This window comes from Ailuropoda melanoleuca, chromosome 2 (genome assembly GCF_002007445.2).
Source record: "Ailuropoda melanoleuca isolate Jingjing chromosome 2, ASM200744v2, whole genome shotgun sequence".
In the NCBI taxonomy this organism is placed as follows: Eukaryota; Metazoa; Chordata; class Mammalia; order Carnivora; family Ursidae; genus Ailuropoda; species Ailuropoda melanoleuca.
This window is the reverse complement of record NC_048219.1, coordinates 190,313,957-190,328,248: the sequence shown is the minus strand read 5'-3', so window position 1 is coordinate 190,328,248 and position 14,292 is coordinate 190,313,957. Positions and strand designations below refer to the sequence as shown.

The 14,292-nt window shown below is 44.3% G+C and overlaps 1 protein-coding gene across 1 annotated transcript in view; it reads right to left on the bottom strand.

Moving 5' to 3' along the window:
- Positions 1-6: 6 nt before the first annotated feature.
- FBXO36 (F-box protein 36) overlaps positions 7-14,292 on the bottom strand; it is an 85,243-nt gene continuing 70,957 nt past the window's right edge. Inside the window, exons 3-4 of the mRNA XM_034655329.1 lie at positions 11,269-11,441; positions 7-293 (exon numbers count right to left, since the gene is read on the bottom strand). Coding sequence (XP_034511220.1) covers positions 105-293; positions 11,269-11,441 — 362 coding nt within the window. The 3' untranslated portion in view covers positions 7-104. The remainder of the gene's footprint in view (positions 294-11,268; positions 11,442-14,292) is intronic.

Here is a 14,292-nt window from a genome sequence, read left to right as displayed (position 1 = left end):
GCAAGTTCAAGACTGAGTTCTTAGTCCAAGGAAACGGAAGAGATTTGGACACGGAAGGAAACCACAGCCATGCCTCGCCCCCCCGCGGGTAAGCAAATGTGTCCCTAAAATGTACTGTTTCTCTGGCTCCCTTGTCTCTGCCTCCTCTTGCGGAGCTGCCGCTGGAGCTGCAGCTTGTTGGTGAAGAACATCTGCCTCCAGCCTATGTCCTCGGCCAGGGCCCGCATGTCCGGCGTGACGGTGTCACAGGCAGACTGCACTATTGTCTCCCACAGTTTGTCAGACGTGCACAGCTGTGGGCGGCAAGAGGCAGAGGTGGATTCTGTCAGACACGGGGTAAGCCAAAGTCATTTACTCACTCACAAAATCACTGTCCCGTTCCCGCCGCCTGTGAGATACCGGAGGACCGTGATGCGGGCACGAAGACCCACCAGACACGGTTCCCGCCTCCTTCCTTTCCTCTGGGAGGAAGGGCAAGTGCACGAAGGCCTGAAGGACAAAGCAATATTTGATTCATGGAATAAACCAAGTCCTGATCTCATTTAAGATGAAAAATGCAAGATAGCTATAAATAGTACATATACAAAATTGTGGGCTTTTTTTTTTAAAAGATTTTATTTACTTGTCAGAGGGAGAGAGAGAAAGAGCACAAGCAGAGGGAGCAGCAGGCGGAGGGAGAAGCAGGCTCCGCACTGAGCAAGGAGCCCCACGCAGGACTCAATCCCAGGACCCTGGGATCACNGCCCCACGCAGGACTCAATCCCAGGACCCTGGGATCACAACCTTAGCCAAAGGCAGATGCTTCACCAACTGAGCCACCCCGGCGTCCCATATACAACCTTATACAGTTAATTTATATATAATAACTATATATATAATGAGCAACATTATATTGTTCATTTCCAATGAACCACACAACAAAGGCTGACAGCAGCGTGGCCAACCGACCTTCCACCCAGTGCAGCAATATCTTCTCAGGTGGGAGCCTTGCTAACTCCCGCTAGGCTTGCCTCCATTTTATTTTATTATTACTGTTTTTTTTAAAGTAGTCTCCACATGGGGCTTGAACTCTCAACCCTGTGATCAGGACCTGAGCTGAAACCAAGAGTCGGTCACTTAACTGACTGTGCCACCCAGGTGCCCCCTGATTTCCCCTTTCATCAGTTCCATTCAGTGGTGGTTATTCAAGAAAACCTGGAGGTGGAGAGACCTAGGCACGGTGGGCAAGCAACAGGGAGCCCAGAGTTCTTTAAGCCAGCAGTGCCAGAGCACGCTGGCCTGGGCCTCCCTTCTGCTCAAGCCCCTCTCAGACGTGCCCCAGCTCTCCAAACTCCCACAGACACTTCTCTTAAAAGAAGGCAGAGAAAAGCAAGAAGCCCGTGGACCCCTCCAAGATCAAAAACTGATGGAGCATATGCTAAGGGCAAGAAATTTTGTGTTCATGACTGCATTTATTCATTTATGTATGTCTATTTCATAAATTATTTATTGTAGTTAAATAATCTGAAGCAATCTCGTATGGGATATAATGACGGAAGGGAAGGCATTCGGTCGACTTACACACAATGGAGCTGAAGGACCAAGGCGTGCAAGGAAGGCAGATCCGTATCTAGAACAGGCCAGGATCCGGGAAGGACGAATTCTGCTTCCTCCATGATGAAGGGTCAGGTGTTACTCACCAAGCAATAAGGGACTGACTGGACCCCCCTGGAGTACAGCCTTTATTGGGGGCTCAGTATTAGTCTCCTCTGTGGCACTAGCCTGATTCATCTTGATAGGAGGCGGCTCCTGTCGAGGCCACATGCAGGTCCCGTCCTTGCCAAGGGCCATTTCATCATTTATGAACCCAGCGGACAGGAGGCTGGCTGGGGAAACGCTCGGACTGACATCCACAGAGCGGAGCATGTGACCCGTCTAGTTACGGAACACCTGCTCTGCGCGAGGTGCCTTTTGCTGAGCAGTCACATGGGACACAAATATCTTTCTCCTCCAGCTTAGGCTGAGAAGTCCATCCAAATACCTCTTGCCTAGGAATCACCACTCATCTCCAAATCCGGTTCTTTGCAAGGCTTTGACCATCCAACCAAAACTGTAGCCTATGCCCAGTAGAAATCCAAGAGCCGTTTTTTTCAAAAGCAGAACAGTTTTCCTACAAACAAATTCTGGTCTTCACTCTAAGGCCCGGGCAGACAAGCTGTACTTCTCGGGAGGCGCGCTGCAGGTCTCAGCAGGGACCCAGGGAGGCCGTGGCCACGTAGGCTGCAGACGCTTGGAGCAGCATCGAATCTGCTGGCTCAGAAGAAGCCAGTGGCACAGCTGCTCACAACACAATCCCGACCAGCAGCTGCGCCCCACTTACCACGGGCGGTACGTGGAGAAGCACACTCAATTGTATGCATACCTCGAAAACGAGAAAAGACCCACAAAGAGCTGTGGCTGCTTTGTTACGGTAGGAAGTAGACCTGAGGCGCGGGGTCTTAGGTAACTTGCTCAGATGGCAGGCCTCTCCATTTTTGCGCAGTTCATCTCCACCCTCTTGGCATGCACAGATCTCGCCGGAGCATCGAAGCTGTCTGCCACCTCCTGCTCATGGGCGTGACGTCATCAATGTTGAGCAGCACGTAGCAAGGTGACAGGATCGAGAGCTCTGTGAGGTAAGACCCACAGCCAGAGAACCAACATATCCTGATGCGGAATGAAGAAGGTATACTGTCATCCCCATCAGGGGAAAGCAAATCTGTTGTGTCCTTAGTGGCAAGTCTAGGAAGACACAAGGACGGCATGTGGCGGGTGGTGGCAAGGGAGGAGGTGAGAGATGGCTGGACTGTAGACATATTTTGAAGGCAGAGCACATAAGACTTGCGAATGAATTAGATGAGAAGTAAGAAGAAAGAGAAGAATTAATGATGAGCTTTTTGGCTTGAGCAGCTGGGTGAATGATGTTGCCAATGACTGAGAAAATAAGACTCTGGGAGAAGCAGAATTGGTCAATAGATACGTGGCGGAGGAAAGAGGTCTGGTTTTGACATGTTAAATCTGTGATGTCTATACTCCATCTGGAGTGTTGAGCACGCAATTAGACTTACAAGTAAGGAGTTCGAGGGGCCAACCTGGCCTAGAAACACATGTTTGAAAATTATCAGTGTGTAAATACTATTTAAAGCCCTGGGATTAGATGTTATCACGCAGGGGTGACTGTAGAGAGAGAAAATGCCCAGGGAAGAGCTCTGGGACATTCCGACATGAAAGCAGTCAGAAAATAAAAGTTTCCAGCAAGGGAGACTGAGAATAAGGAAGAAAACGCAGACAATCCAATGTCTCAAAGGCTGCTGAAAAGACAGGAATTTAAAATTGACTGGTGCAAGATTGTGTGCAAAGGTCAACCTTGACAAGAAGTTTCAAAGGCACAGTGGGGACTGAATGCCTGGCTAGAGTGAGTCCAAGAAAGGACAGGAGAAGAGGAAGTGGATATAGAAAGTACAGTCACTCTTTTGAGGGAATTTTGCTTGAAGAGCAGAATGGGGAATTAGGTCAAGGCATTTTATTTTTTTTAATTTATGTGCTGATGGAAATGCTCCAGCAGAAGGGGTAAAACTAGTGACAGGGACAGCTGCATGAGCAAAGTGGCTGAACAGAGGACCTGAAGTGCACAGGTGGAAGTGTGACCTTGGGTAATAAGGAGGAGAACTTCTTACTGGGACAGGAAGTTCACAGAGTCAATGGGTAGAGGGATGAGGCGCTGGTAGAAGAGGGGAAGGGACAATGGGGCAGTTCTCTGGTGACTGCTCCTAATTCCTCCATGAAATAAGAGGCCACAATATCAACTAAGAGCGAGGAAGGAGACTTCAGGAGAGAGAAGAGAGTGTAACATAGACATCTTGGAGGGCAAAGGAGAGTAAGAAACTCAGCTTCTTAGACAAAAGGTATTTTATGTATAGTGTTGTCTTTGGTTCTCAGTCGGTTCTTAACGCCAGACACATGTTCAAAAAATATGGAAAAGAGGAGAAGTAAAAGGATGAAGGCCTCTTCTTTCTAATACTGAAGATGTGAAAGCAGGGCGCTGTGTTCGAGACCGCACACTACGACGACCCTGCCTGCGAATACCTGAATCTTGATGTGTGTGCTACTCCTTTCTGGATATCCCGTTTGTCGCAGAGCCAGTGGTGCTCAGAAATACTGCTTCTGTTCTCCCCCATTTCCCGGCCCCCTGAGGTTGGGGATGGGGCTGCAGAGGTAGTTCTGGACGAAGCGCTAGCCGTAGAAGGACTATATCCAAACACAGTCCGTGAACCAGCAGCTGTCTCTTCCCCGCCAGTGTCTGAGGAGAACGCGCATTTCAGATGGGGCAGTACAAGATGGCGGCATCTCTAGTCCCAGACAGTCCCCTGAGCAACCGGCCCTGGCCAGCGAGAGGTCAGGAGAGCAGTAGCCTTCACCCCCTAACCTGTAGGCTTAGACACAGTACGAATAGCACCACATCGAAGGCTGGATGCCCCAAACGTTTCAGAGAGCATGGTGGGTGGGGAAGCCCAGCTGCCTCCCTTGAGTCTGGGAGGAAGGCCTAAGTGATTACACACACACACACACACACACACACACACAGACGAGCTGGTGTCCGCTCCTGCCCTGGACACAGTCCTGCTCTGCCTGTTGCCACCACCATCTCTACCTGTCCCTCACAAGTTGCACTCTGCCCTGAATACCAGGATCGGAACTCACCCCAGCATTCAACAGCCGTGTGAAGGGGAACTGTGGGGGTCCCTGATTTCTGTCCTCCTACCATGAGCCACCATTTCAGCCCACCTGGCCCAGAGCCCGCCACCCACTCTCCTCCCCACCCCCAGCCCCAGGCAGCCAAGCATTCCCGGTGGCACCACCCGAGGCCTGGCCTTGGCTCTGTCCTGCCTTGCTCCCCTGCATCCTAACTTCCTTCTGGGGAGGACAGAGACATGTAAGCGTTATCCCATTTCAGGACACCATTGCATTCAGTTTTGAGCAGAAAGCAGCCAGGACTTTTTACTTTTATATTTTCCTATATTTTTATGCTACTCTAAAAATACTCTAATAAGGGAAAAGAAGGAATTACAAACAGAAATTAATAGTATAAGAAAGCATAATCACTTAAGAACCTTTCTGCATAAGTATCAAAGCAAAAAGTATGATACATTCACATAATGGTTACTGTGACACAGCAACACTGATCTTCTGATATTGACAGCCCCCCAAACATTCTGATATCAGTCAAATCATCTTCAACAGTCCTTCAAAGTCTAATTTCTCTACTTGGATCACAACGTACTCTAAATATAAGCAACAAAGGGAAACTCTTGAAAATGCCTTAATGTGGAAAAATTAAACGGATCTTCTGATCCCCTTTTAAAAGATTTGAAGTCTCACACCAGGGTAGATGACTACCCCATTACTGGCACGATACATTTCGGGATATCAGTGTGTCTCATATAATGAAGATTATTGAAGAAAACTATGAGATTTGGAGGAAAAGAAAAGAATTCTCAAAAAAGAGCTGAAATTTCCACCAGTGTAACTTCATTTGTGACTCATATTTCATACTGGAAATATTTACAGTTTGTTTTATATTATAAATTGGTCTACATAATACCCCATTTAAGACACCCAAACCCTGCGGCTCTTTGCTTGGTCGATGCCAAGCTAAGAAACACAAGGTATAATGCATCCTGGCTATGGTTCCAGTTACTTTGATCCAAGGCACAGCTAATCATGGATTTAGCTCCCTCTGGTGGTGGTGCATGAACTTAACACACACGATGCTATCTAAAAGTTGAAAGGGATTCTAGGGCTTATCTAGTTAAGACTTTAAGACCTCTCCTTTTACAGGAGATTATACTAAGTGAAAGAAGTCAGGCAGAGAAAGACAATTACCATGGTTTCACTAATATGTGGAGCATAAGGAAGAGCAGGGAGGGACATTAGGAGAAGGAAGGGAAAAATGAAGGGAGGGAAATCAGAGGGGGAGACCAACCATGAGAGACTATGGACTCTGGGGAAACAAACTGAGGGTTTCAGAGGGGAAAAGGAGTGGGGGAATGGGTTAGCCTAGTGATGGGTATTAAGGAGGGCATGTATTGCATGGAGCACTGGGTGTTACAGGCAAACAATGAATCATGGAAAACGACATCAAAAACTAATGATGTACTGTATGGTGACTAACATAACATAATAAAATAAAAATAAATAAATTAAGCATTTAAAAAAAGAACTCTCCTTTTACAAATGGGGAAATTAAGGCTCTGAAAGAATAAGGGTGGGGGCCCCTGGGTGGCTCAGTCAGTTGGGCGTCTGCCTTCAGCTCAGGTCATGATCTTGGGATCCTGGAATTGAGCCCCTTGTCAGGCTCCCTGCTCAGTGGGGAGTCTGCTTCACCCTCTTCCTCTTCCTCTGTGCTCTCTCTCTCACTCTCTTTCAAATAAATAAAAAAATCTTAAAAAATAAATAAGGGTGCTGCCCCAGCTCCTAGTGGGGAGTGGCTGATAGAAGAACAGAACCCAGCTCTGTCCTTGTCTGATTTAAACACTTCCCAACACCCATACACAGTGAAGATAGGAAAACACCCTACCACCACCCCCCCCAAGCTTCCAGCATCTCTCGAGACTTTTTATCTGTACCATTTTAATATCAAATTCTTGGGCAGGATTCAGAGTTAGGTTCCTGTAAATACAAGCAAACACATCAAAAGCACAGATGTGGGACCCACCTCAAACTGGTCCACCTGTGAGGGTGTGGGCCTCGCATCTCTATTTCCACCTGCTCCCCGGATGCTTGGCCTACTTGGCCAGACTTGGGAACCAGGGTCATAGGGAGTCTGTAGCTGTTCCTGAGTCACGACCAAGATGACTATCATCCTGGCCTGCCTGGGCTTCAGCCTTTCATCTAGCTGCAGGCATTCTTTCGGGTCTACTCTGCTGTGATGTGATGCTCTCCTGAGCACCAGGGTCTGGTGCCCCTGGGCCAAGCCAGCAGCCCCCAGGCAGGCTTCCTCCTGGCAGCATTACCTGGCAGGAGCTTGCAGCAATGGCAGGGTTGGCCCTCAGGCTGCCTTTCTCGTATCCCATGACACGGGAGTCAACTTTCAGGGGTGTGCTCCTATTAGCCAAGCTCCCAGACGATGCCTCCTTGTTGTTCACCCTGAGGAGTACAACCACCCAGTAACCAGGCTCTCAGGTGCTCACCATGGAGGCTCTGTGTTTGGGTCAACATGGAATCAGGGCAAGAGCAGATGGTGGGAGTTAAGAGAGGTGGGTTGGAAGCAGGACACTCCTAGGGAAAGGAACAGTATAAGCAAATGCCAAAGGCCCAAGACAGCTGACCCAGCACACGAGAGACAGCCAGGAGAAAAGCCAGCAGAAAATTCTGGAAACAAAGATGGGTCAGGAAGTGGAAGGCCTGAAACAGGCCCTTTAGATGTGACAATGAGGGGGTTACTGTGAACAAAGCCAGGGATATTTAGTTATATTTCTGAGGCATGGACAGAGGCGGGAAACAAAGGGAGATGAGGTAGGCTCAGAGTAGACTAGTGGCTTTGGGAACGTAGGATGTCGTAAGACCAGTGAAATTGAAACCAAACAGAAATAGAAATCAAACAAAACAAAAATTAAGAATCAAAACAAGGTTACTAACTTTTTAATTTTTCCAAGTAAGGATAATTTGTTAAAATGATCATGTTTTAAGGCCATTATTTCATAAAAGAAGGGACATTTTGGGGCGCCTGGGTGGCTCAGTCTGTTAAGCATCTGCTTTCGGCTCAGGTCATGATCCTGGAGTCCCACATTGAGCTCCGAATCAGGCTCCCTGCTGAGCAGGGAGTTTACTTCTCCCTCAGCACCTCACCCCGCTCTCGTGCTCCCTCTCACTCTAATAAATAAATAAAATCTAAAAAAAAAAAAAGAAGAAGAAGAAGGGACATTTTAACTCTTCCCAAAATAGGAAGGCCTAACCTCCAATAAAGGATGATCATTTAGACGGGCTCAGTTGGTAGAGCATGAGACCTGGATCACAGGGTCGTGAGTTCAAGCCCCACATTGGACGTGGAGCCTACTATTAAAAAAAAAAAAAAAAAAAAAAAAGGTCATTTAAATGGAATAAATGTGGCTTGATAACAAACTCTTCATATCTCATTTACTTACCGTTCTCATTTAATTGTGGATTATAAAATCTTGCTCCCACTGATGATGCTAGTTTGCTGAAGGTGAACTGCCCTATAAACTGTTTTGTTTATAGGAGAAAAGGAGAGAAATTGGTTGCAAATAGAGTCAAGAGTTTTTGGGTTTATCTTAAGAATGAGGCTGATTTGAGAAAATTTCCGAGAGGAAAAAACAAATGAAAATAAGATTTAAAAATAGGAACTAAATGCAATATAGTATCCCAGACTGGATCCTGAAACAGCAAAAGGACATTAGTGGAAAAACTGATGAAATATGAATAAAGTCTGTGGCCTAGTTAATAGTATTATATCAGTACTAATTGCTGAGTTTTGATAAATGTCCCCGGTTATATAAGATGTCAGTGTTAGGGAAAGCTGGTGAAGGATATATGCAAACTGTCTGTATTATCTTTGCAACACTTACAAATCTAAAATTATTTGTAGGGGCGCCTGGGTGGCTCAGTCAGTTAAGCATCTGCCTTAGGCTCAGGTCATGATCTCAGGGTCCCAGGATCAAGCTCCCCATGTCCCTCTGCCTCTGCCGCCCCCCCCAAACTTGTTTTCTCTCTCTCTTTCTCTCAAATAAATAAATAAAGCCTTGTTTAAAAAATAAAATAAAATTATTTATAAACAAAAAGATTTTTAGGGCTGCCTGGGTGGCTCTGACTCTTGCTCTCAGCTCAGGTCTTGGTCTCAGGGTCCTGAGTTCAAGCCCCGCATTGGGCCCCACCCTGGGTGTAGAGCCTACTTTAAAAAAAAAATGGTTTTTAAAAATAACAACAACAACCCAGAAGAGAAAGGAGATAAGTGGCACGCTAAAGTCCCTTGGGTCGGACTTGGAGCCAGATGGCAGGCGGTGGTGGCTTTGCAGAGGAGAGGAACAGCTCCCTCCCTGAGGTCAGAGGAAAGGGTAGGACATGGACACAAATAATGTGCTAATAAATTTGCCTGCAGAGATTTGAAATAGAAGCTTTTTTCTTTTCATTAATAACGTAATAAATGGCAGGACAAAACAGAAAATAATTTATAAATGTGGGCGAAAACGAAGTAAATGGTATGCAGATAAAATGTAGACTGAAGACAGAGATGAGTAGTTACTATTACATGGAGAGAAAAAGGCAGCAGCCCTGGACCAGTCTCCATCTTCAAAACATTCTGCTCTGCAAGGATACTGAGAACTGAAATCAGCAACCTAGAAAAGGCTTACTTTAGAACAGCAGGTAAATTATGGAGGATATTTCCAAGAAGGCCCTGAAATAATGGCCGGACACTGAGAGGGAGAGTCATCAAGAGCGGAAGGGAGCAACACCTGGAGAGAAGACAGTTGCTCAGCGTAAGGAATAAATTGCAGGAGACACTGCAGTTGCTGCCGTTCGCTGTCAAATCCTCCCATTTCGTTTCAGGAATACGCGCAGGCCCCAGCAGAAGCTTTCAACAGATCCCTGCTAGTATATTCATGTATTTAAAATTCTTTTTCATTGAAAATATGAATAATCAACTTCTTAGCAGCAAATCTTAACTTTAATACATTTTTTAATAGCAAAAAAAAAATAGAGTGATTACTTGTAATACTTGCTTCTGGCTCTCCATTTTTAGGGGGAAAACCAAGCAAAAACATGTGCTTTTATCCTCAAAGGGGATACATGAAATAATATAGATTATATTATTTAAAAGTAATATATATCAAGAAATATGATGGCATTACTGTGAAAAAAAATGTTGACTTTTTAGATAATAAGATTATGAATTAGGGGCACCTGGCTGGCTCAGTTGGTAGAGCATGCGACTCTTGATCTCAGGGTCCTGAGTTCAAGTCCCACATTGGGTGTGGAGCCTACTTGAAAATGAATAAATAAATATAAATAAAATAAAAATGGGTGAATACTGTCTTTTTTAATTTAAAGATTTATTTATTTTTAGAGAGAGATAGATCTCATGGGTGCGGGGGGGGGGGGGCAGCAGAGGGAGAGAGAGAAACTCAAGCAGACTTTGCATTGAGTGTGGAACCCAATGAGGGGCTCAATCTCATGAGCCTGAGATCACAACCTGAGCTAAAACCAAGAGTCAGATGCTTAACTGATTGTGCCACCCAGGTGCTCCATGAATACTGTTTAAAATAAAAAAAGATTATAATTTAAATCATCTTGGGAAATGTTGCATGCTCTTTTATAAAGGGACATTGCCACAGTATATTACAACTAAAAACCAGGTTAGGTTTCTTCCATTTCAAACAAACTCCAACTCTAATTAATTTAAGCCAAAAAAGTATTTAATGGAAGGATGGTATGTGGGTTTAGGAATAGCTAATGGGGCAAGAATGAAGGCACCTTCCAGGATGCAGGGAAAGGAACCAACAATGGTTGCCTCAAGGCCCTGACATTGAGTGAAATCAGCACCAAGTGCCTACTCTGATCTCATCATTCTTCTGAGGATTCAAAGTAGTGAGAGAGAGTCCATTTCAAGAGCCTGGGGCATGGAGGAGGACAGGGCGCTATGATGAACAATTCTCCAAAACTACCCACATTGTGAATAGATAATTCTGTAAAGGCAGTTAATGGAAGAAAGGGAGACATATAGAAGACCACTACTCACTGTCCTCTTTCATGAGGGCATGTGTCTGCCTGAACTGTTGCCTGAACTTGGAATGCTCCTTGACCTGAAATGCCCCTAGTTTTACAGACCACCTGGTGAGCTCTTATTTCCCTTGAAAACCCAGATAAAGTAACCCCTTCCATGAAGTCTGGCAGAAGAAATCACCTTGCGCTGTCTTTGTACCTCATACACACATTCTTTGTTGAACTGCTCATATTATATTATAATAATCTGTATTGTTAGGATCTCACCTATTAGACTGTAAGTTTCTTGAGAGCAGGAATAATGTCTTTTCATGTCTGCTACCTCTGTGCCTAAAACAGTGCTCATGATAAAGTAAGTATTCAACAAATCCTCATGAAATGAATGCAAACAATAAATCACTATGGAAAGAAAGAAAGAAAGGAAGAAAGAAAGAAAGAAAGAAAAAGAAAGACAGACAAGACTTTAAGGAAGCACAGGGAAAAACCTGCATAGACACAAAATAATTATGTTACCTGCGCAAATCTGCGTGATGTTTGAGAAAGCCTGGCAATATCTTCAAGATCCAGATAAGAAATGATATTCAGGAGCAGATTGTCTGAGAGCCGTTCAAGGAAGTCAAATTTACCTTCACATAAATTGAAGACATAGTCTAATATTCTTGCACCAAATATTAAGGCAATTTGAACTGTAATTCAAAGAAACCAACAAACCAACAAGGTTATCATATGCAGTCAGGTAAAAGCTATGATCTTTATCAGTAAGACGTGCTTTAGGGCATTCTTGCCTGAGGAGTAATTTTTGGATTATGCCAAGTTATTCCCACCTTCACCAAGCTGCCTTTGGGACCAGTGACATGCATTTGTGAGACGTTTGTTTCCAAGTGCTGTCCCTGCCATGAGATCGGAACCTTTGAGGGACACTCACTGTTTAACGCAGTGATGAGCTACATCCCCTTAACCTCATCAGCCCCAAATTCCAGTCCAGACAACTGACTTAACTAGTCTCAGCTCCATCCTCACGGTCACCCCCAAATGGGAAAAGATGCTGGTCCATGTGGGTTTTCTACTACCCTCCCTCTCCCCAAATTGGTCTGAAACATATTATCTCTTAATTTTAGTTGATTTTTGTTCCCTTATTGTTATACATTGTTTCTCCACCAAACTTTCTTCTTCCTTCTTTACCTTCTTTCATCCCTATCTTTACAGATGGAAAAAAAAGAGAGAGACAGAAGAAAATAGGTGAATATTTCATTAAAATCGTGTTAACTTCTGCCTAATATTTTGTATACTTTTTCAGTTATTTCCAAATTAGAAAACAGTTCACATAGAATCAACCAATTTAATGGTCTAGCTAAATGTTCAGTGCAGGAAAGTAATAGTTTATTTCTTTTTTTAAGCCAGTTCCCTAAAAAAAACCTAAGAAATGGTGAATAAATAGGAAAACATGTTTGGAAGAATACATATTCAAATTCTAACGGTTAAATCTGGGCAGTGACTTTCATTTTCTTCCTTTTGTTCATCTGTATTTTCTCATCTTTCTGCAATAAACCCGTATTACCAGTGTAATTTTTTTAAATCTAGGAAGGAAGGAAGGCAGGCAGGAAGGAAGGAGGGAGTGAGTGTGGAAGGAAGCAAGGATGGGAGGAAGGAGAGAAGGAAGGAAAAGAGGGAGGGAGGGAGAGAGGAAGGAAGGGGGGGAGGGACGCTGGAAGGAAGGGAAGCCCGCTACGTTGTCATACAAGAGAGAAATACAGGGCGATGATGGAGTAAGCATGTGAATTCCAAGGATCCCAAAGCTGGGGACCTTCTTCATTCCCTGAAGCTCATTTTCCCCTTCTGACTCTGAAAGCACCACTATAACTAGCCTTTCTAGAGACCTGTTCTTAGAAAAGAGAGAGCTCTCTACTCTAAAGCGATTAACTACCCAAGATTTAGGGACCACCTTCTTCCTCAGCCTGGAGCATTCCTTCTGGAGCAAGTAGGATGGAACTGTCAGGAACCCTGGGCTCTCTGCAGAAGTCAGCAGAACCATAATTCGACTGGCTGGTGGGTCTCTGATTTCATAATAAATGTAAAGTGAGGGCCATGTTTATGTCAAAGCTCTAATTGTGCAACGTAGAAGAGACAGGTATATAAGATTTCTCTCCAAAACTGGTTAGTCCAGCATTCCAAAGGCATTAAGGGTTTTAGTGGCTTCTGAATTCCAAGAGCTTCCAATTCAAAGCACTTCTAAAGTCCAAGGGCTTTCCAGAGGGAAAAATACCCCTGTCAAAAGTTCAACTCTAAAGGATAGGCATCATGGAGAACTCCTGGCCCACCAGCAAAATGAGGAGAAAAAGCAGTAGTTACTTAATGGAGGGAGAAAAAAAGCCATTAGTATAATAAAACATCCCTTAATATAATTGGAGATGTTTGTTCATTTTTAAATGCCAGGAAAACATGCTCAATGCATCCTCAGACTGAACTTTATGAAGTCTCTACCAGTAAAGTCCTTAAAATGTAAAAATTATAAAAGGACATATACACCTAGGGATGTAACGTGATAGTTTCAGAGTGTATGGGCATTGGGGTATTTAGAAAAATATTTTTGTTTATTTGTATTTTTTATGTAACCAACATTTATTTCTTTTGAAATAAGAAACAAAGAAGTTAAAACAAAATCCATTTTGAAAAGTAAAATCACCACCTTCATATTGGACTATGTATCCACCAACCTCCAAGATGGCTCCCCAGATTCTCTTCTCCTGGCTTTATTCTTCTGTGTTTCCATCCCACACTGAGTTAGGGCTGATCTATGTAACCAATAGGACATTGTATGAATGACATTCCAAGTCTTGGTCATAAAAGACAGTGGGGATTCTGTCTTGCTGCTGCCTCTTGGATCACTCACCCTGGGAAAAGCCAACCGCCATATGCTAACGATTTTCGGCAGCGCCCTGGAGAGGTCCATGGGGAAAGAAATTGAAACTTCCTTCCTGGCTACAACCACCACTTGTCAACCATGTATGTGAGTCATCATGGAAATGGAGCCTCAGATGACTGAGGTTCCATGCATCACCATACCAGACCCAACAACCGAGCTGAGCTGCTCCCAAATTCCCGACCCACAGGAACCGTTTGAATTAATTCACATTTATTATTGTTTTAAGCCATTAAGTTTCTGGGTAATCTGTCACACGACAATAGACAATAAGGATTTGAGTACTTCCAAGTGTTGTGGTGCCACAATGGGAACCCAAGATGTGGGAGTATCTTCGAAATTGGAAAGTGTATGAAAAACGTGAATGAGTTTGAGAAGGGTGTTAAGTGCAAGGCTGAAGAGTTTTCAATAAATAGTATAATAAATAAATAAATAAATAAATAAATAAATAAATAAATAGCTGTTAGTAGAAGCCTGGTAGACTCTGAGGAGGCTTTAAAGGTAAGGGCTTAAAGGAATGTGAAGACAATATTATTAATAACTGGAGGATGGGAGATTCTTGTCACGTGGACGCAGAAACACTATGGCCTACTGAGATATGCGAAGTAAGAAATAGA